The sequence below is a fragment of the Pongo abelii genome, chromosome 6 (genome assembly GCF_028885655.2).
Source record: "Pongo abelii isolate AG06213 chromosome 6, NHGRI_mPonAbe1-v2.0_pri, whole genome shotgun sequence".
Taxonomy (NCBI): Eukaryota; Metazoa; Chordata; class Mammalia; order Primates; family Hominidae; genus Pongo; species Pongo abelii.
In genome coordinates, this window is record NC_071991.2 from 93,606,732 (window position 1) to 93,629,234 (window position 22,503).

The 22,503-nt window shown below is 32.4% G+C and overlaps 1 protein-coding gene across 5 annotated transcripts in view; it reads left to right on the forward strand.

Annotated features, from left to right (window-relative positions):
- The window catches only part of PCLO (piccolo presynaptic cytomatrix protein), a 416,642-nt gene that overhangs the window by 259,762 nt on the left and 134,377 nt on the right, over positions 1-22,503 (forward strand). For all 5 annotated transcript variants that reach the window (XM_024249810.2, XM_054559581.1, XM_054559582.1 and 2 more), the window contains exon 9: positions 5,472-5,562. In XM_024249810.2, coding sequence (XP_024105578.2) covers positions 5,472-5,562 — 91 coding nt within the window. The remainder of the gene's footprint in view (positions 1-5,471; positions 5,563-22,503) is intronic.

The window sequence follows — 22,503 nt, forward strand, 5'->3', positions numbered from 1 at the left end:
TGGAATACAACCACAAGACTAAGAGTTGAGTGAATTGAAGGAGAGTCTTCAGGTAAGCCAAGTGGCCTTTAATCAATTGCCTTAGCAGATCAGATACTTGCAGGTTGTGTACTCATTATGATTATTAAAATATCCAAAATAGTTGACTTATTTTATTTACATTAACTCCTAATCATCCTGTTTAGTGATTAATTGAAATAGAAAACAACCATATTTTGAACAACTGAGAAGATCCATATAGACTTACTATAATTCAATGTTTGTCATATTGAGGTATAAAAGAAAACAAGGCTTTGACATTTATAAGTACTGTGTAAAATACATTGTCTATACTCTTAGATTTGATTTATTTCTAAGCAATTTAAGTTTTCATAGACAAATTTCTACCTATTAAACAGAATTTTTTCTTAGAATTTTGTTCTGTTTTTCTATATGCTATCATATTTTCTAGAATTATTAGAATTCCTCTCTACTATAAATTTCTATCTTTAGTTTTTCATATCTTTAATCCATATTTTGTTTAGGCCTATATTTACCGCCATTAAAATGTCAATATAATTCCATTTTTTTACTTCATGTAAACATATCAACCTGTATTGAATGATGCTTTCATTAGCTTGTCTTGCTATTAAAATTGTATTTGTGGTTGTGTTTCAACTCTCATCAAATAGATCTGGCTAGAAAGTAAGAAAATTAATAAAATTATTCTGCACATTTAAAATCTTAAATTTAGCTCTTTTATCTACTAAGTAATTTAAATTACTAAGATAATAAATTTGTCAGTTAAAAATAACTTCCTTAAATGTGTTTATTATATGAACCTCTCTAAAATGCAATCCTTGTTATATCTTCCCCATCTCATTTGTTTCTCTGAAGTTTAGTGTTTCCCACAAACCTAGATCCAGTCAGAGAAAACACAGATACTTTAACAAAATCATAGTAAGATAAACTATATAATAAACAGGGCAGCTTGTTTAGTAATTAACAAGCAGGAATATTTATTATCAATACTACTATTTCCATGGGCGCTGAGAATAGTCTTTTCCCCATCTAATTTATCAAACTAATATTCTTTGAGGATATATTTAAAGTAATGCGTCCAGCCCAAAAATATGTAAATGAAATATTCATATGTTTAAGGACATTCTTGTTCCTAATTTTATGTTACTAACATATACAGATTTATGGTTTTGGTCTACTGGGTACATAGTAATAATGGTTTAAATAATATATAATTATAGACCAATATAATGTCAAAATTAAGCAGAGAAGGTATTTTTGAGAATCATTTAATAAATTTCTTGCTATGTCTGCTCAAGTAGACATACTGGTGAGGTGAATATAATAATGTGTATATTCTTGCTAAAAGTAATTTTTTACATTTGTATAATATTTTACATTTTCACATCTAACATACAAACAAAAAAACTACATATGTAATATTGAAACTGCGACTATGCAAAGTTATAAGCTGATTAAAAGTGAACAGCCATGAAATCGCCACACAGGCCAAAAAAAGGAACATTGCCTGTCCCTGAAACCCCTGTATGTCCCTTCCAGATCATAACCACTCCCTTGCCCAAATAAGTAACAAATGTGCTGACTTTTGTGACAATAATTTGTTTTTCTTTATCATTTTTTTCTAAATAGATTCTACTATAACATACATTTTAGTTACATGAAGTTCAAAAGTTGAATTATATAAAATTCAAAATTCATGCTTTTTACATTAATATTTATCTTCAAATACTGTCTCCCTCTTTAACTCATCAGAACTATATTTTGGCTTGGAGAATTACAAAATGGCATTCTCATGTTATTAGCTTCTTTGTATCTCTAATCATAAGCTAATATTGAGCTCTTGGTACTAATAAACTCAGATGCTTTTATTTGAAAACATATGCATAACAAGAACTCATATTCATAAAATGCTTTGGAGGCAAAAGTAATAAAACCAATAATACTAATGCAAACACTCATTTATCTGCTTTTAAAACTAGTTTACATAAAACAAATATTAGAGGGATAGAAGAATATTTCTGAAAATTTTTTATTAGACACACAATCATATTAATTATAAAATAAATCAAATCTTAAAGTCCATATTTGTTTCATTTCAAATATATTTGTATACTTACATGTGTGTGTGTATGTGTGTGTGTATCTATCTATCTATCTATCGATCGATCGATCGATCTATATGCTTAACCTCTGCCTTCTTCGGTAGAAATTCAGCACTGCTTTGTGAATTGCACAGATTACCTAATCTCTTACTTTTTTAATTTTACTTTAGTCACTTACTCTATAAATAATGCTAATACCTTTCACAGGGTGGTTGTAAAGGTCAACACTTCTTGACTGTTATAAAATCCCTTCACTTTCTGCACTTAATGCTCACATCATCTGCAATTCCTACACAACTGCTGCATTGAGGTACATTAAGCTCCCATGAAAGAGCCACTCTTTCTCTTGATTGTAGGAATTTGAATGTTCTGTTTTCTCTCCTTGGACACTTTTCCTCCACTCATCCCTTGGCAAACCCTAATCATCACCCAGGTGTCCATGTACATGCCCCACGATGCAAGAAGACTCCCCTGACACTACCACCCCCACTTCCCCAGAAATCTGGGGTAAGTGTTCTTCCTTTGTGCTCCAGTAGTGCCCCATGTATTATGTCTTGGGCTGTGAGCTTCTTGAGAGCAGCAGCTCTCTATTCCAGCTACCATGTTATATATGCATACAGTGCTAGGAACCCAGCAGGGCACTCTGTCTCCTGCATCTAGAATGTGTAGTATTTAAGTGAGGGAATGGTTGTCTGTATGAATACACAGTATGTTAACAAAAAGGGCATGAAGGCTATCTGTCTTCCGTGTATGAAGTAAAGGGCTCAATTCATTCCCTTTTTGTTAACATACTGTTTATATATACAGGCTTGATTCATGAAAATAACTCTTTTTGAAATATTTGTAGGTAGGAAAGAACATCCCTCTTTCTGGGAGGCCTATAGGCAATAATTCTATCAATGAGAAATCACCAAAAGACAATGATAACAGAGACCATCCCCTTGGGGAGAGGAATGTAGCACCACTTGACATCAGTTCTGCCCCTTGGCTTTGTGCCTACTCTTATTTGGCATTAGCAACACCTACCCGTAACCCCATCTGCTACAGGACTCTCTCAACATTCACCCTCTGTGGTTACTAAAAAGCTGAGATTCATCTAGCTCGTACATCTAATTCATACTTGGAAATCAGATAGACTTTTTGTCATATTGATCATAATTATGGCAGTTTCGTGTTTCTGATTTATTAAGTGGATTTATGAAGCTGCTTGCAGACAGGGTAGACAGTCTCTGAAACTATAGGAGATTGTATGAGATGTCCTGAAAGCGATATTCAAGAAAATTAATATGTTCAACATTCCTTCTACTATAAAATAAAAGGTAATCGTGGCTATTTGATAAAACTGGTGAAAAAATTAGGAAGCCTGATGATGACTCTCCTAAACTATGTGATAGATGCACTATGAGATTACATCAATGTCTCCCCAGTCTGAAAATTGGAAAGAATACTAAAAGGCAAAATTGTGTTTTCTTAGTTTATCTTTGATCAAGTGGAAAGAATAACTTTTTGGAATTATTATTAACTAATACCTGAGATTAGAAGAGATTGAAATAAAACAAAGTAACATCCACCAATTTTACTGAATTACCTGCAGTGCCAAAGCAAAGTTCAGTTACACCTAACAGTTACAAAATTTTCAATGCATATGATTTTATTTTTAGTAAGAAATAAAGATTTTTAAATGCATATTAGGAGAAGAAAAGAGAGGAAGAAGAAGGAAAGAAAGTAGGAGAAAAAGATGCGGGGAGGGCAAAAAGTAACAGAGAGAAAGGAAAGAGTGAGAGGCTGACTGAGAGACAGACAAAAGAGATAGGGACAGGAGAGAGAAGAGTGAGCAGCAGGGAAGAGAGGGAAAAAGAAGAAAAATGTAAGCACTTGTTACAAATATGAATAAGGTTTTCAATGGTTTACAAAGTTAGCATGAGTATGAATTATCTGAATTGACTTATACTTACCCTAATATTTTTATAATTTAGTAAAGAGTATTTTTGTTTTACTCTGCAGAATTCACATAATATTCCTGGACTTAACAGGATTCTGCTGTTGTTTAGGGAGTATTTTATGTTAATCTAAGGCCTGCTTAAGCTTATTCTTTCCTAAAGAGGATAAAAGCTAAAGGCTATAATTTTAGCTTCAGTTTTTTAAATACCAGTTTTATTTTTAATGTCCAGAATTCTAACAATTTTACAGCTGGAAATACTAGGACACATTAAGTTCACAAGAGTTTTCTAAGGAATCTTTCTTCACAAAATGTATACCTCCTTAGTTCTAAATTCTGTTTTATCTTTTGGGAACACACTTCTTAAACATATTCTAAAATAGGTAATATGAAATCATTATCTATATTAAACTTTATTTTGGTTGTAATTTAAGTCAAAAATTTTCCCATGACAATACATACAAAATTCCATACAAATAAAATCCTGTTAATATAGATAAGAGTAAATATTTTACTATTTCTGTCTTTCATTATTTCACAAATCTCTTTTGAAAGCAAAGTTCCATGAAATACGAAGCACAAGTTTGCATTCGCTAATTTACTTTTGTTTCAGAAACTACGTTTCACCAGGTGGAAACACAGATAATGCAGTCTATAATATTCTCATATTCAAGTCTCAATAATGAGAATTGAAATCACAGATTTGCAACAGTAGCTTTAAGTGTTACTTCTTCTACCCTAAGGAATGTCTAGGAGACATAACACTATCAATAATGCAAGCTTTGAATTTTAAAAAGTTTTAAAGTGAACAAAGTCTTTATTTATTTATATAGAATTTGTCTCTGCATCTAGTTTACAATGAAACTTCTAGTACATGTGCTCAGCAGAAGTACAATGCCACAATAAATCAAGAAACACAAACATAAAGTAATCCTAATTATGATGACAGAGATGTCAAAGTAGGGAGATCTTCTCTGTTTTTTCTCCCCTGGCACTACTTAATTGCTGAAAATTAAAAATGCTTTTCCATTTCTAGACTGTCCAGAGCAAAATCAACAGCTGGCAATTTTCCAAATACATTGTATATTCGAGGTCATCAATATTGACTGCATACTACTGTGTAACAAACATTCTTCAGAACCTACTGCATGCACTTATTAATTTTTCAAATACAACAAATCATTTTGCAAGAGCAATTGGTTATAAATGCAAACACCGTAAGAACTCAGATCCAGTAATATCATTATATAGTGTTAGTGTAAGATGTTTAAATTGCCATCATGTGAGAATCTCCTACTATGTTCCATTGACTTAATCAATGTGCTTTGAAATGAACCATTCTAATTATGTATATTGCACTTTAAGTGTCTTTAATGTTGGTTTTTTACCTTACTACATGTATGTCTTAGATTATACAGATGAACGGGAAAACTATGCACTACATCTTTCCTCACGCAAGGATAAAAATAACAAGAGACTCAAAGGATCACACAGTTTCAGGTAAAGCAAATCATATAATCTAATGTTTTTATTCTAATGTCAGATTGACATATGTACTGAATTTGGATTTCATTTTAGATGACTCATGACATTTTGGAAAACATCACTTTTTATATCAAAAATTGTGTTTTGAGAAATGTAAAAAAATAAGCAGGATATACATTTGAACATAAAAGACATTGATGACATGATCATTAATATGAGGAGGTACTAAATGGTACATACTTGCATCATTCTTTTCATTAATCATGTGTTTTAATGCACATGGTATTACAATGCTCCGCAGTTACTGCTGTATTAAGAAATACGGTCACTGGTTGTAGGAATATAAGACATTCTTATACAGGAAATTAAAAATCTGTCTTGAATCCTTCTAAGGAATAAATTCCCCTATTTCTACTCAATTTGAACACTGTCAGTTTATGCTGGAGTTTTGTTTGTTTGTGTTCTTTTATAAGCCAAAGCTAATGGTGGACTTTTTATTTGGAAATAATTTTGGATTTCCAAAAATAATACAGACATTCCTTTTGCCCACTCTTTGCCCAACGTTACTAATGTTAACTTCTAATCCCAATAAAGTGATCAAACCCAGGAAATTAACATATATATGATAATATTAAAATATCTATAAGCCTTATACAAATGTTGAGCTTCTCCACTAACCCACCATTTATTTTTTTCTGGTCCAGGATCCGATTCAGGATCCCACATTGCATTTAATTGTTTGACTCCTGTATCTCCTCCAATCTGATTGGTCCTCAATCATCCTTTGCCTTTCATGACCTGGAAGCTTTTTGAAGGATGTATGAAATTTTTATATTACAATCAAATAGTCCATATTTAAATCAATGAGATAAAATATAAATTTTTCCAAGTTAATGGAATTTCAAAAAATGAAAATTACCTATATTTTTGGTCAAGTATGTTCTTTGAATATCATGGACAATGTGCATCAATAGAAAATATTCAAATATATACATAATTTATGTATTATATATGTATAGGCAATACATGTAACATGGTATATGTACTGTGTTTTCTTTTTTAAGCACTGATACAACAAACAGGGTATTTCTTTAGTGTAATTGCTATTGTTCCTTGCAGATCTTAGACAATGGAACATGTGGACGTGGAGCAGGTTTTGCTTTGAGCAAATTTCTTCTTTATTTTCATAGAGAATGAATTGATTAGGAGTCTAATGTTGTTTTCCTTTTAAGAGTAGGTAACTTTTCTTCTGCCAGAAACTGATAATTCAAACTTTCATAGTTTTATTGCTGTTCAAACTGTATTTTAAGTACTGATGAAAATTCCAGGGTGAATCTTAAAATCCAAGGGCTCTTTTTGTGGAAGTAATTACTTGCTAAAAAAGAATTTCAGTTTCCTCCAGCTCATAAAGCAAAACAACATAATATTTTCTAACAATGCCAAAATTATTTTTTCATGATGTACAATGGAAATGTTCAAATCATTTTTTTCCTAAATCATCAGAATCTATGCCAATGTGCCTGTTTACCAGCTATATTATTTTACGCTATATTAAGAATTATTCCTTCAACCTTATTATTTATCTTTCCTACTCTTTAGTTATTATTTTACTTTAACTAGAAACAAGTTTTAAAACGTAAGAATTACAAAAATAAATGCTAGCTCTTTAGTAAATATTCTAGTCTCAAAAGTAAATTTAATTTCTTCTATATATAGATTTCACAAAAAGAGAAAATGTTATTGTTTTGGACAATAAATTTGCTAGTAATGTACTATATCTTTTCTCTGAATGCCCCTTTTTCTTGTGATATCTACCTAAAATAATACTAAAAGTGGTTTCCTTGTTATAGTTACCCTGTATTGATTACTGCTGAATATATTTTCCATATGTCTTAGGAAAAATAATCCAATACTAAATTAAGTCTTTTAAAACAATCTGCGTTTTATATTCTACTTCTACTTTTAATTGTTTTAAATACATCTACATATGAGGCTAGAACCAGAAGTTACAGTCTTTGACAGTGTCTGGAAGTTTTAAACCAGTGCCAGGGAAACAATGGCAAAGAATATTTACACTCCTGGCTAGTCTCTGTGTCATTTTCCGCTCAACAAAAAGCCTAGTTTGATTGACTAAATATTTGGTAATATTAAGGATTTATTGTTAGCTATACTTTCATTTATATGTTAATGTTTTAATTGAGTTTATGTATTTTTTAAATTGATAAAATGGTATGTGTTTATCATATACATTATGATGTTTTGAAGTATATATACAAGTATATATGTTTCATGAAACAAAGTGATACCTACATGAGATAATGCTTATGTTAATTAGCTAGAGTTATTACAACAACTGTCTTAGCATTGTTCTATAATACAATATATTGTTATTAACTATAATTACCACTGAGTGTATCTTTTGGAAATGCACACCAAAATATTTACAGATTAAATGATATCATATCTGAAACTTGCTTCAAAATTAGCTAAGTATAGAGAATGATGGAGATGTAGATAAAATAAAATTGAACATAATTTGTTGATTGTTGGAGCTTGGAGATTAACCACGTTGGATTTTATTGTAGTCTTATATTACATTTCCATATATATAAATTTTCCATAATAAAATTGTACAATTGCTGTTTCTTTTTCATGTTCACAGTAAAACAGCAGTATCCAAAAGCTTCATCAATAGGGAAAAAGCTAGAAAAACTAATAATTTAGCTGTCTTTGTGAGAGAAGACAAAGATTTAAGCAAGGAAGTAGTGAAGAATAAAATGTAGTATACCTGTTATTTTATGGTGGAAAATGTTCATTAGTGAATTTTAATTTTGGTTACATAAACCTATTGATAGTAAAACTACTATGAACTTTTTATAATATTTTAATAGACAGTTCTAACTTTATAAATAGTTTATAAAAGTTATATAAAACAAGCATACCTGGCAAATAAAAGAAAAAAATTTATTTAGGAAAACAAAAATAATTTCAAAATAGAAGACAGAAGGAATGTTTTGTTTGGTTTGATTTTTACCATCCTGCTGTATGGTTCTCAAAATAATGTCAATGGGACCCTCATGATCTCAAAGATTCTTCAGGGGGGTCCACAAAGTCAAGACTATTTTAGTAGGAATGCAAAGGCAGAATTTGCCTTTTTCATGCTGATCGTTTTATGAATGTACAATAGAGTTTTTCAGAGGTTATTTAATGTGTGACTTCACAAGAGATTTGATACAGAAGTAGCTGTGAAAATTCAGCCGTCTTCTATTAAGTCCAAATTAAGCCAATTTACAAAAATTTAAAACAGCATTCCCCTTCTCATGAATTTTGCTTATCAAATAGTTATTTTTAATAAAGTATTATTTATTTTAACGTGGAATGAGTTTATTATTTTAAATGCATTAATAAATATTTTTAATTCTCAATTTTAATTTATAACATGGAAAATATACATAGCTGTAACATACATAAAGAAAAACTCCTTGAGATAATCAGTAATATTAAAGTGGATGGATATGTTTCCCCAAACCAAAAGCTTGAAATCCACTGCTGTAACGATAGCTGCAGTGAAATGTTTTTTTCGAAAAGGAAATATACTTTTTTCTCCTTATTAAAAAAAGTGTGTACAGCATAAAATAAACTGTTTCTGTAACTCATAGTGGATGCATTTTTAAATGTTTACTCATCGATGATCATTCATTTGTCATCCGTGGTATGACTTAAATTTTGTTGGGTGCTAGATTAATAGAGTGAACACAACAAAGACCCAGATTCTTAATGTACTAACAATTTAGTAGGAGGACCTGAAATGTAAGTAATTATTACTATAAAATTTTAGGAACAACTGAGGCAACAGTCAAGGAATTTATAAATTTATTGTTCATACCTATACCTATGTATGTGTGTGTATACACACACAGCTATACAGATGCATCATGATTTATAATTTTGTAATGTATGCAGAGTGAAACACAGGCATGTAATCTTCTATTAATGGTTCATAATTTTTTAAAAATATATCCTTTAACTTTTAACCTGTTAACTTCAAAGATATAAGTGTTTATCAACAACTGTACAATGGTTTTCAAAGTACTCAGCAAAACACAAGACAACAGAGTGGAAAGAATAGGTATTAAGTTTTGGAATTATAAATATCTGTGTTGAAATTCAGCTCTAACACATGTAAATTTTGAGAATAAGTTTGTTCATCTGTAAATAAAATGAACTCCATATATCTCATAATTGTAAGTGAACCTAACACAGAATCTTGTACTTACTGTATGCTCAACAAATGTTATTTCCTCTTCTCTTAAAGAGAAATGAACAGAAAAAAAAGAACAAAATGTGATGCTCAAAAAATGAGTCTCCTTTTTTTTCTTATTTAAAACTCCATCTTATGGCTTCAGAAACACAGCTGTTTGAAACAAGCCAAAGAAATTCTTCTGATTTTTGAAAAAGGCATTTGCTATGTACAGTTCCATAATGGACTGGCTACATCTGCAAGGCTAGAAAGACTTAGCAATTATAATAGTGAAGAACACTAAAAATGTTGTTAAGTTTGAAAAGATAGCATTGTCTTCTTAGGAAATAGTGGCTCATTTTCTGTTCTGCATTAGTCACCATCTTTATGAGTTTTTAGAATCAGAGACAAATTATAACAGATCTCATTGGATCCTAGTTGGCAGTAGTACCACATGTGGATAGCTCTTTATATTATTATTATTATTATTATTATTATTGTTGTTGTTGTTCTAACAGTTTTCTTGGATATAACTTACATATCATAAATATCTATTATTAGTGTACAAATCAGTTACTTAATACATTTATGGACTTGTGCAATCATTACCACAATCTTGTTTTAGAGATTTCCATCTTTGCAAAAAGTCTCCTTTGAGGCTGCTAGCAGGCTCTGCTTCCAACATCTGTCATCCAAAAACTAACTGCTGATTTACTTCTTGTCTCTGTAAGTTTGCCTTTTCCAAGCATTTCATATAAATTGGATCATTCAATATACAGTTTTGGTGTCTGGTTTCTCTCATTTACTAGTTTTTTAGGTTACTAGTTTTTAGGTTAATTGTAGCATGTGCCAGTGGTTTGCTCCTTTTCACTGCTAAATATGTTCCATTGTTTAAAAAGTCAACATTTTGTTTTTCCGTGAGATTTTCCCCCATATTTTAAATAATATTTGCATACACATTTTAGTATACATGTATAATATGTAATTTTTGTTGGTTAGTTTACTAGACATAAAATTTCTTGTTGTATGGTAAGTTTCCGTCTAACTATTTAAGAAACTGCCACATAGTCAAGGTGAGTGTGTCATTTTACATTCTTGCCAGCAATTTTTCATGATTTAGTTTGCTTTGTTAAGTAATTGTTTGTGGATATTCATGAGGGATATTATTCTGTAGATTTGTTTTCTTGTGATATCTTTGAGTAATCTCATAATACTGACCATGTAGAATGTGTTGGGAAGTGTTCCTGGCTCTATTTTTCTGTAGAGTTTATGAAGAATTCGTATTATTCATTTTTTGAATATTTGGTAGAATCCACCAATGAAATCGCCTGGCCTAAGCTTTCTTTTGCAGTAAGACATCCAGTTACTAATTCAATGCCTTTGTTTGTTATAAGACTATTTAAATGTTCTCTTTCTTCTTGAATCAGTTTTGGTAATTTGACTCTTTCTAAAAATATATTCATTTCACCTATGTTTTATAACTATTGTCACAGATGTATTCATAATACTTTATCCTTTTCATTTCTCTTAGGTCACACAGTGAAGCCCTTTATTATTCCTAATTTTTATTATAGTGTCTTCCATTTTTTCTTAGTAAAGCTAGTTGAAGATTTGTCAATTTTGCCAATCTTTTCAAAGACCCAACTTTTGCTTTTATTGATTTTTCTCCATTATTTTTTGTGTTCTATTTTATTGATTTCTGGTCTAAATATCATCTATTTCTTTTCTTTCATTTATTTTGTAGTTAGTTAGCTTTTTTCTCCTAGATTCTTAAGGTGAAAAGTTAGTTTTTTAGTTGGAGAGCTTTCTTGTTTTCTGACATAGACATTTAAAACTATGTATTTTCCTTTAAGGACTACTTTACTGCATCCCATGCATTTTTTTCATTTTTATTCACTTCAGAAGATTTCTTAATTCCCTTGCAATTTTTTCTTTTACCTATTGTTTATTTAGAAACATGTTTTTACATTCCCTAATGTTTGGGGACTTTTCCAGTCTCTTTCTGCTCTTGATCTTTAGTTTCATTGTAGTTGGAAAACCAATTTGGTATGATTCAATTATTTTGACTTCACTAAGATTTGCAAAGCTTTGTTAATAAATTTGTATATAAAATGGAGAGACATTAAAAGCACAAGCAATTTGTGAGTCTGACAGTTTCCAAGTATGACTATGATTTTACTTTCCATTGAAACTTCTCTCTGTGCTGCACATCTGTGTAACCTTCTTTTGGTTAGATTTGTGTGAACAGTTTGGGCTCTCTCTGGTTTCTGCCAAACATGCACTCAGCCTTCATTTACCCAGGGATATATTGAGAACTTATTAAATCTATTTATGGATGTCCCAATTCCCAGTCTCCCAGTTTAATCCCCAAATAATTTGCAAGTCTGCCACTTGTTTCATCCCCTCCAGCAGTAAAGCTTCTGGTTTTCATACCCTGCCATGTCTGATAGAACTATCATGACAACTTAACTGGGGATGGAAGCAGCCCAATCCAAGCACAATCAAGATTCCCACTTGATATGGTTTGGCTGTGTCCCCACCCAAATGTCATCTTGAATTCCCATGTGTTGTAGGAGGCACCCGGTGGGAGGTATATGAGTCATGGGGGCAAGTTTTTCTCGTGCTGTTCTCATGATAGTAAATAAGTCTCATGAGATCTGATGGTTTTATAAGGAAGAGTTTCCCTGCACAAGCTCTCTCTTTGCCTTCCGTCATCCACTGAGATGTGACTTTGCCTTCTGCCATGATTATGAGGCTTTCCCAGCCACGTGGAACTGTAAGTCCATTATAAAGCTCTTTCTTTTGTAAATTTCCCAGTCTTGGGTATGTCTTTATCAGCAGTGTGAAAACAGATTAATACACCAGTGTTCTTGAAGATCAGCGCTTCTCATGAACAAATGCTGCTCAGTTTGTTGTAAACTTTTAATTTCCAGAATGCTGAAATGGTTGGTTGTTTTTTAAAGTTTTATCCAGCTATACAATTCATTTTTTGGGAGAAAATTTTATTTATTTTATTTTGTAATCTTTCTATTTAATTATGACTTTGGCAACTTTTTATAATGTATTTCCTGAGATAGTAATAAAAATACCATATTTCTCTGAATTTTTTTAGTCATTCTCAAAATTGTTTTGATTGTATAAGATTTTTATACTTAAATATTTAAAGTATTACATATAAAATAAAACACAGATAATGAATGAAATTTGTTTTGGCATAAGATTCTTTTAAATTATGGTTTCTAAATATTCCATTATAGTATTGATTTCATGTGCATAAAAAAGAAAGCTACAGGCCTAATGTACCTCTTTCTAATATGCCAGCCGGAATTACTCATCTGACAACATAATAACAATTCTAAATAATTGAATCAGACTGAAAGAAACAACAATATTCTGAGAGATCTCAGAAATCTGAAGAAAATAGTTCAGATATTTTATCAATATTTCATAAATGAGTCCATTAAGTTTCTGAGGAAGATTGTGACATTCTTAGAATCCTAAAGAAAGTTGACAATTAGCCATGAATAAACTCACAGACTGTGTCCTAATCCTGTTATAGAATTCTTTTTTTTTCTTTTTTTAATTTATTATTTTTATTTATTATACTTTAAGTTTTAGGGTACATGTGCACAACGTGAAGGTTACATATGTATACATGTGCCATCTTGGTGTGCTGCACCCATTAACTCGTCATTAACATTAGGTATATTTCCTAATGCTATCCCTCCCCCTCTTCCCCCACCCCACAACAGGCCCCAGTGTGTGATGTTCCCCGCCCTGTGTCTATGTGTTCTCATTGTTCATTTCCCATCTATGAGTGAGAACATGTAGTGTTTGGTTTTTTGTCCTTGCGATAGTTTGCTGAGAATGATGGTTTCCAGCTTCATCCATGTCCCTACAAAAGACATGAACTCATCATTTTTTATGTCTGCATAGTATTCCATGGTGTATATGTGCCACATTTTCTGAATCCAGTCTATCATTGTTGGACATTTGGCTTGGTTCCAAGTCTTTGCTATTGTGAATAGTGCGGCAATAAACATACATGTGCATGTGTCTTTATAGCAGCATGATTTATAATCCTTTGGGTATATACCCAGTAATGGGATGGCTTGGTCAAATGGTATTTCTAGTTCTAGATCCCTGAGGAATCGCCACACTGACTTCCACAATGGTTGAACTAGTTTACAGTCCCACCAACAGTGTAAAAGTGTTCCTGTATCTCCACATCCTCTCCAGCACCTGATGTTTCCTGACTTTTTAATGATTGCCATTCTAACCGGTGTGAGATGGTATCGCATTGTGGTTTTGATTTGCATTTCTCTGATGGCCAGTGATGATGAGCATTTTTTCATGTGTCTTTTGGCTGCATAAATGTCTTCTTTTGAGAAGTGTCTGTTCATATCCTTCGCCCACTTGTTGATGGGTTTTTTTTTTTTCTTGTAAATTTGTTTGAGTTCATTGTAGATTCTGGATATTAGCCCTTTGTCAGGTGAGTAGATTGCAAAAATTTTCTCCCATTCTGTAGGTTGCCTGTTCACTCTGATGGTAGTTTCTTTTGCTGTGCAGAAGCTCTTTAGTTTAATTAGATCCCATTTGTCAATTTTGGCTTTTGTTGCCATTGCTTTTGGTGTTTTAGACATGAAGTCCTTGCCCATGCCTATGTCCTGAATGGTATTGCCTAGGTTTTCTTCTAGGGTTTTTATGGTTTTAGGTCTAACATTTAAGTCTTTAATCCATCTTGAATTAATTTTTGTATAAGGTGTAAGGAAGGGATCCCGTTTCAGCTTTCTACATATGGCTAGCCAGTTTTCCCAGTACCATTTATTAAATAGGAAATCCTTTCCCCATTTCTTGTTTTTGTCAGGTTTGTGAAAGATCAGATAGTCATAGATATGTGGCATTGTTTTTGAGAGCTCTGTTCTATTCCATTGATCCATATCTCAGTTTTGGTACCAGTATCATGTTGTTTTGGTTACTGTAGCCTTGTAGTATAGTTTGAAGTCAGGTAGTGTGATGCCTCCGGCTTTGTTCTTTTGGCTTAGGATTGACTTGGCTATGCAAGCTCTTTTTTGGTTCCATATGAACTTTAAAGTAGTTTTTCCAATTATGTGAAGAAAGTCATTGGCAGCTTGATGGGGATGGCATTGACTCTATAAATTACCTTGGGCAGTGTGGCCATTTTCACGATATTGATTCTTCCTACCCATGAGCATGGAATGTTCTTCCATTTGTTTGTGTCCTCTTTTATTTCATTGAGCAGTGGTTTGTAGTTCTTCTTGAAGAGGTCCTTCACATCCCTTGTAAGTTGGATTCCTAGGTAAATGTAATCCAGCATATAAACAGAACCAATGACAAAAACCACATGATTATCTCAATACATGCAGAAAAGGCCTTTGACAAAATTCAACAACCGTTCATGCTAAAAACTCTCAATAAATTAGGTATTGATGGGACATATCTCAAAATAATAAGAGCTATCTATGACAAACCCACAGCCAATATCATACTGAATGGGCAAAAACTGGTAGCATTCCCTTTGAAAACTGGCACAAGACAGGGATGCCCTCTCTCACCACTCCTATTTAGCATAGTGTTGGAAGTCTGGCTAGGGCAATTAGGCAGGAGAAGGAAATAAAGGGTATTCAATTAGGAAAAGAGGAAGTCAAATTGTCTCTTTTTGCAGATGACATGGTTGTATATCTAGAAAACCCATCATCTCAGCCCAAAATCTCCTTAAGCTGATAAGCAACTTCAGCAAAGTCTCAGGATACAAAATCAATGTACAAAAAACATAAGCATTCTTATACACCAACAGAATTCTTACCTCTCCTTGCCTTCATTGCTACTCAGTGGTGAAGTTTTTCTACCTAAAATTTTAAAAATCTGAGCAGAAGTGATTAAGAACAGCTTTTAAAAACGACAAAAATAGCTAGTCAGACTTTCCATTTTCTTGTATTTATCAATGGAATTTCCAACACTGGCAATATGTGAAAACATAGAGTTGATTATGTATTCATTTTGCAGGGAAGGTACATATATGCATACATACAAATAAACACAGCAATAAGCCCTCTGTCAAATATAGGAGAAGATTTTTTGAATTAAATGTATTACATTTGTAATAATGATCTTATTTGCATAAATTTATTAGTCCCACTAGGTAACCAAATAAATCATATATGCAAAAATCCAAAGAAAATAGTGATAATCATAAATATTTAGGGGACATAAAATATAAAAATAAATATATTATTTTCTTTGTACTTACTGGTTTTCTATTTTCTTCTGAAATAACTTGAAAGTATAACTATTTCTTCCAAATACAAATATTCTCCTCTTTTTTCCTTGATTATAAGTGTTTATAATGAAAATCTACAAACCTAAAATAGAAGTTATTCAGAGATTTATATTCAGACTCTAGATGAAACATGGTAAGAATAGTTCTATATATCCTATTGATAGTTCTCAAAGATATAATATTGTTATTAGCAGATTAGTTTTAAAAAAGCAACTACAACAAAATTCTCGTGTTCTACCTTAATAATTAAAAATATTATAAACACAATTTGTTCACCTTCTATAACTGTTCAATCTATTTTAAATAATGTGGACTAACAGAAAGAAGAGTCACAACAAATAAAGGGCTATCTCCTACTATAAACAAATAGATATGTAATATTGAATATGGAATCAGCCTTATACTGGATATGAGATAGGTATGGGAAAAGTCTGTGGTAGAGTCCTTGCTTAAAGAACTTACAAAATACTTAAAGTGGAACTAATGTGCATGAAACAATGAAAACATAAAACTATATATTGAAAATTAAAATATGTTTCAAAAACTATGTGTACATATATTTATATGTACAAATTTTTGCAGTGCTTCTCTTTGTTCAAATAATTTTACCAATGGAATATAGAGAACACGTATTTCCCCATTTTCTCATGAATGTTTTTGTTACTCTGCTTCCCTTTATAGCTAGAGATCTCAAAGGCAAATGCCCACCTCGCTCTCAGCTTATAGTAGCTAAATGGATAAATGCATGTATCATTCTCAACCTTTTTCTTGTATGTATACTTATAAATGTATATATTTGCATGCATGTATATATAATAATATAATATATTGTAATATGTACAATATTTCCTGTAAAATATGGTAGTGGTAAATATTATAAAGTTAAAAATAGAAGCCATAATTTTATAATTTCTATTTTTTCCTTCTTGCCTTTTTTATACACATGTGCACATACACTAAAAGTTGAAAGTACATTGTAATATAGTTCAGATACATATCTTTAATATGGTATAAATTGCCCAATAAATACATTTTCCTTTTGCATCAAAAGCTCTTCAAAAATATAAATGTAATGACTGGTTCTTATTGCATTGTATAGATGTTTAATTATTTATTTCAACCACTTTCTAATTGATTGGCATTTATGTCGTCTTCCCCTTTCCATTATTATAAACAATGCTGCAATGAAGAAATGCTGCCTTAATGTTTATTATTCCCTTACAATATATTTACAGAAGTAAAATTAGTGAGTAAAAGGAAAAGGATATTTTGGACATTCCTTAAACATCTTCTCAAATTGCTTATCAGAAAAGTTCTACTACTTTGCACTCCCAAACTAAGAAATTGTTTTTCATTCATTTTTCACTATGGAAATTTTAAATCATATAATTTTCAGGAAAAGATATTGTAACTTAGTTCAGAAGCCAAATTTTATGTCATGTTGCTCTAACTATTATTTCTTTGATTAATTATCAGGTTGATATTTCATCCAATATTTTATAATTTAATTGCCTCCTAAGCATCCTGATGATGAGGGAGAGATTCCTGCCTGTCCTGGGGTTATGGCAAGGGCTGAACATATTGCACCTGACACTGGACCGATGACATCAACAGCAGCTTATTAGTCACATATGCTCAAAGTTGGGGGAACAGGACACCACACATGACACAGAGCCACACGGGGGTTGTGCTGGGAAAACTGAACAACCAAAGGCTGTGCAAGGCTGGGTTTTTAGTATCAAAAGGTTGGAGCGCCCCTAGGTCCTATAGGAAGACTTGGTTGGCTCTGCTGTATAGTTGCTCAGACTGGCAGGAAACAGAAACCCCTGACCCCCTTGATAAAGAGGATTGTTTGGCAAGGGGACCTGATACATCAGAGCAGAGTTGGGGGGCAGGGGCGCAAGGGGCAGGGGAACTCGTGGTTCGACCCACCTGATTTTACCAGAAAATTACGCAGCATCTAATATTGAGTCTTAACTGTAGCCTTTAGACCACAATTAGCTCTGTTTCTTTCCTTTCAGTGACTTATCTACTTAACATGCAGGACAATAGATTATTTTTATTTTGTTTGTTTTGTTTTGCTGCAACACAGAGTATATAAAAGGGACCAGAGTATATACAAAGCTAGGGCCAGAATATTTTGGGCTCAGTAGACAAATAAATAGTCTAAGTTTAATTTGATAGGGAAGATTGGCGTCTTGAAATCATTGAAAATATAGCTTCGTTTATGAAGTCTTTTTTTAAAAAAATTTGTTTTGTTTGCTTCAAAGTTGAATTCTGAAGGAAGCTTAATCATCATGAATGAATAAGATACACAGAAGTTTGAATAAATAGGTTGGGTCACCTTTGCTTGAGAGTATACTGCTGTTCTCAAATGTGATATGTTAAATAAAGAGGTGCCGAGGCAAAATATGGTGAGCTACTCCATGTGATTTGGATAAGTTATGGCTAAGAGTCACTTAACATTTCTCCAATATCAATTATATGAACATTTTATGAGAAAACTAATTTTTTTCAGATCAGCCAACTCTTAAAATAGAAAGAGTTAAAACAATTATGCCATCTCTTCTGCTTCTCCTGGAAGACCAAAAGAAAGTAAAACTGTCACCCTCAGGACAAGTATGTTCCATCCTAACTGCTGGAATATCCGTGGAACTAAACAGATCCTACAAAGTGGGCCTTAACACTGAATTTCTCCTTTCTCATATAAGATGGCTTTTTCTATTTTATTATTTTGACAGTGCAATTACATAGTATTCATTTTCTTTCTTTTTTTTTTTTTTTTTTTTTTTTTTTTTTGAGGCGGAGCCTTACTCTGTCACCCAGGCTAGAGTGCAGTGGCGCAATCTCGGCTGACTGCAACCTCTGCCACCCAGGTTCAAGTGATTCTCCTGCCTCAGCCTCCCGAATAGCTGGGATTACAGGTGCCTGCCACCACGCCTGGCTAATTTTTGTAGTTTTTTAGTAGAGACAGGGTTTCACCATCTTTGCCAGGCTGGTCTTGAACTCTTGACCTCGTGATTAACCCGCCTCGGCCTCCCAAAGTGTTCACTTTTTCATTGTAAGCCTTGTTTAGGAATATATTGAGCATAAAGCTATGGAAATAGAGTAAAGCTCAGATTGAATCTCTTCTGAAATCACAATTTCTTCCTGGTAAATTCTGGTGAAAATGTGGATTTATTTACTCAGTAACAAAGGAAGTTTTCATTCTCAGGGTGAGTTCCACAGAAACATTATCATTTCTCCTGATAGATTGCTTGGATATTGTGTTCTTGCTAAGGAAGTGACATTATAGGCTTTGCTTCCAGCTGGAGGTAGCTTAGCACATTTTCTTATCCCCTCTTAATAAAACAAAATTAAAGGAATGAATAATTGATTCCATGAGAGTGAAGACATTCACAATATTCAAGGATAGGAGGATAGATGGTAATATTAATGTGAAACATAAGCATACAAATGTAAAATGTATGTGAACTAGCAGTAGAAAAATAAGCAAGGGGAAATGAGATTCAATAAAGGAGTAAGGATTTATATTGATTTTCTAGAATATTTTCTTGACAATTAGAGTGATGATCAAAGGTAGAAAGAACAAGGATGTGAAAGTCAAGATAAAAATGATGAGTTCTCAGTTTTTTTGTATGCTGGACAACCTACGGCAAGTTTCTAACCCTCCTTAGCAGTCTCAGCTGCTTTGTCGTAAAAATGGTATGAATAGTACATAACTCAAAATGTTGTGGAGGTGGTTAAAGAAAGGCAATGCAAAAAAAGCTACGGGATAGTGTCAGACACATAGGAGAAACTTTGCAAGTGTTACTTTCTCTTTTCTTCCATCCCTGAAGACGATGCTGAAGAGATTGAGAAAAATCAAATACACTAAACATAAAATAATATTGGCACAAACAACAAAAATCAAATAAAATCCATCTGTTCAAAGTCATGTGTTTTGAGATGTTTTGACAAAAGATCAATACTTTCTATATAAAATTTAATTTTATATAGAAAGTATTTTCTATAGAAAATTAGATGAAAATAAATAAAAGCAGCTCACTTTTTGCTTAAAGCATAATTTCAATGGGATGTTTGAATCTTCTTAGCCCAGTTATTAACACAATGAAATACATTTTTGTCCCTTCCAGATAGTAGTAATTATTTTTAATAGAGTAATGAAAATAACCAAAAATAACTGTACTAAATAACTCTTCAATGAAAAAATAGCCCCTGATATATATAGGAAAGTAGAAGCTGTTGAATTATATTGAAAACCTCCTTCACCAAAGGCAAACTGATTTTGATGAGAACAGGTTCAGCCTGTAGTGTAAAAATAATCTGACATCTGGATTTTATTTGTATACCTAAAATGACTCAGCAAATGTAGAACCTTTCTCTCTAAATCAGTTTTCAGCTCCCTCCAAAATAGTGGTTAGTATAATAATTTTTACATAATCAGGCATATAAGGCACTTTGTTCTATATAGATATGCATACCAAGATATAGAAATATTAAGCCAATTACTTATTCATTTAACAGATATATATGCAATTCATATTTGGATTATAATGCTAAAAGCTATAATATTAAAAAATGCAATAATCTCATCTTTATAATGTTGGAAAAAGATATAAACATACATAAAAGTGTATGCAGTAATAGAAAAATGGAGATTATACTGACAAGACAAATATAATGTTTCCTAACTAATTAGTTCTGGCTACAGATTGAACCATGCATTATAACTTGTGGGCTGTCTAAGCCAAATGCATTTTCTCTCCTTGGTCTTGACTGAGAAATGCTGGCTTCCAACACCTTTTTTCATATCTTGGTAGTTTCTCTTTTATTATTTGGTTGCAACTTCTCCTATCACTCTTCTCTAAAACTGAATGGGGAAAGGAGGGACTGGAGTGTGCTACTCTCAAACCCATACCTTCTGATTCTAAACCAAGTGAACTGGCATAAACCAGACAGGAGACTCACTGTCAAGTCACTTCTTTGGAGAAAGAATATGGGCTTCACTCTAGCTTTCCCTTATATTAGCTGTATTGCCTGGAGTGTTTAACCTCTCAAAGCCTCATTTTCCTCACATGCAAAATACAGGGCATTTTTTTTTTTCCGTTTGCTCTTTTATTTTAAAATCCAATGAGATAATGTAATTTTAAAGGCATTTTCTAAGAATAGAATACAATATGCGTATATTGTTTTACCCAGCCCATTTCCCTTCATCCCTACCCTCTGTCACTGCTCAATCATTGCTGCAACTACTATAACACAAATGTCTTGCACATTTTGCTACCAAAATGATGTCTACATATGTTGTGTGCACAACAAATTTCTGAGTACGATTTTCATCCTTGTATTAGTTTTCTATCACTGCAAAACAAATTTAATGAGTTAAAACAACACATATTCACTATCTTGTCATTTTCATGGGTCAATAATCCAGGCGTGGCTTAACTGGGTTCTCTGATCATGAACTTACAAACTATAATCTATGTTAGTTGTGCTGTATCCCTTTCTGGAGCTTGGGAGACCTCTTCCAAACTCATGTGGTTGTTGGTAGGATTCAGTTTCTTGTAGGTGTGGAACTGAATTCCCCATACTCTTGCTGTCAGCCAGGGACTACTGAGCCCCAAGTGGTCTCTCTCAATTTATTGCCATGAGGTCCACTAACACGTGACAGCTTACTTCTTGAAGGCCAGGAGTAAATCTCTCACTCTAACCTCTTAAGATGGAATCCAATATAAAATAATTATGGTAGTGGCTATCCATCACCTTTGCCAGATCTTATTGATTAGAAGCAAGTCACAAGTTCTGCCTTCACTCAAAGGGAAGGGATTATACCAGGAAGTGGCTCACTGGAAATCATGATAGAGTATTTCTGCCACAATCCCATATTAAGTCAAGAAATCCAACAAAAGACACTATATTTAATTTTGAATTAGAATAGTATTTTTCTTCCTACTTACATTTTATATAAGGAAAACTGACATTTATTTTGTCAAGCGCATCATAGCTTTACACTAATATAAGTTTACACCATTTTATTTCCATCATCGTAGAGTTTCGTAAGTGTCTCTCAAAAGAATAATTTTCTTTAACACCATAGTGAATGACCTCATCCCACGTCCTGGCCTGCCATCAATTTAGTATCAAGGCCAAACCTATAAACTGACCCTATTTTCCAATTTTGTGACATCCAGTTTCATATCAAATAATCATTTTGTTTTGGACCCTAAGTACTGCTAAATGAAATAAATTTCCTTTTCATTGCCTTTTATAGAAGTATCCGGCAAACCCTTCAGATTTAGTCTTTATGCTTCTAATTTTACAATTGTCTTATATAAGCTAAAATGAAGAAAAAAGAAAATCTTTATGTCATTACATGAATGAAGAATGCATTTGTGAATGTGGCAGTCCTGAC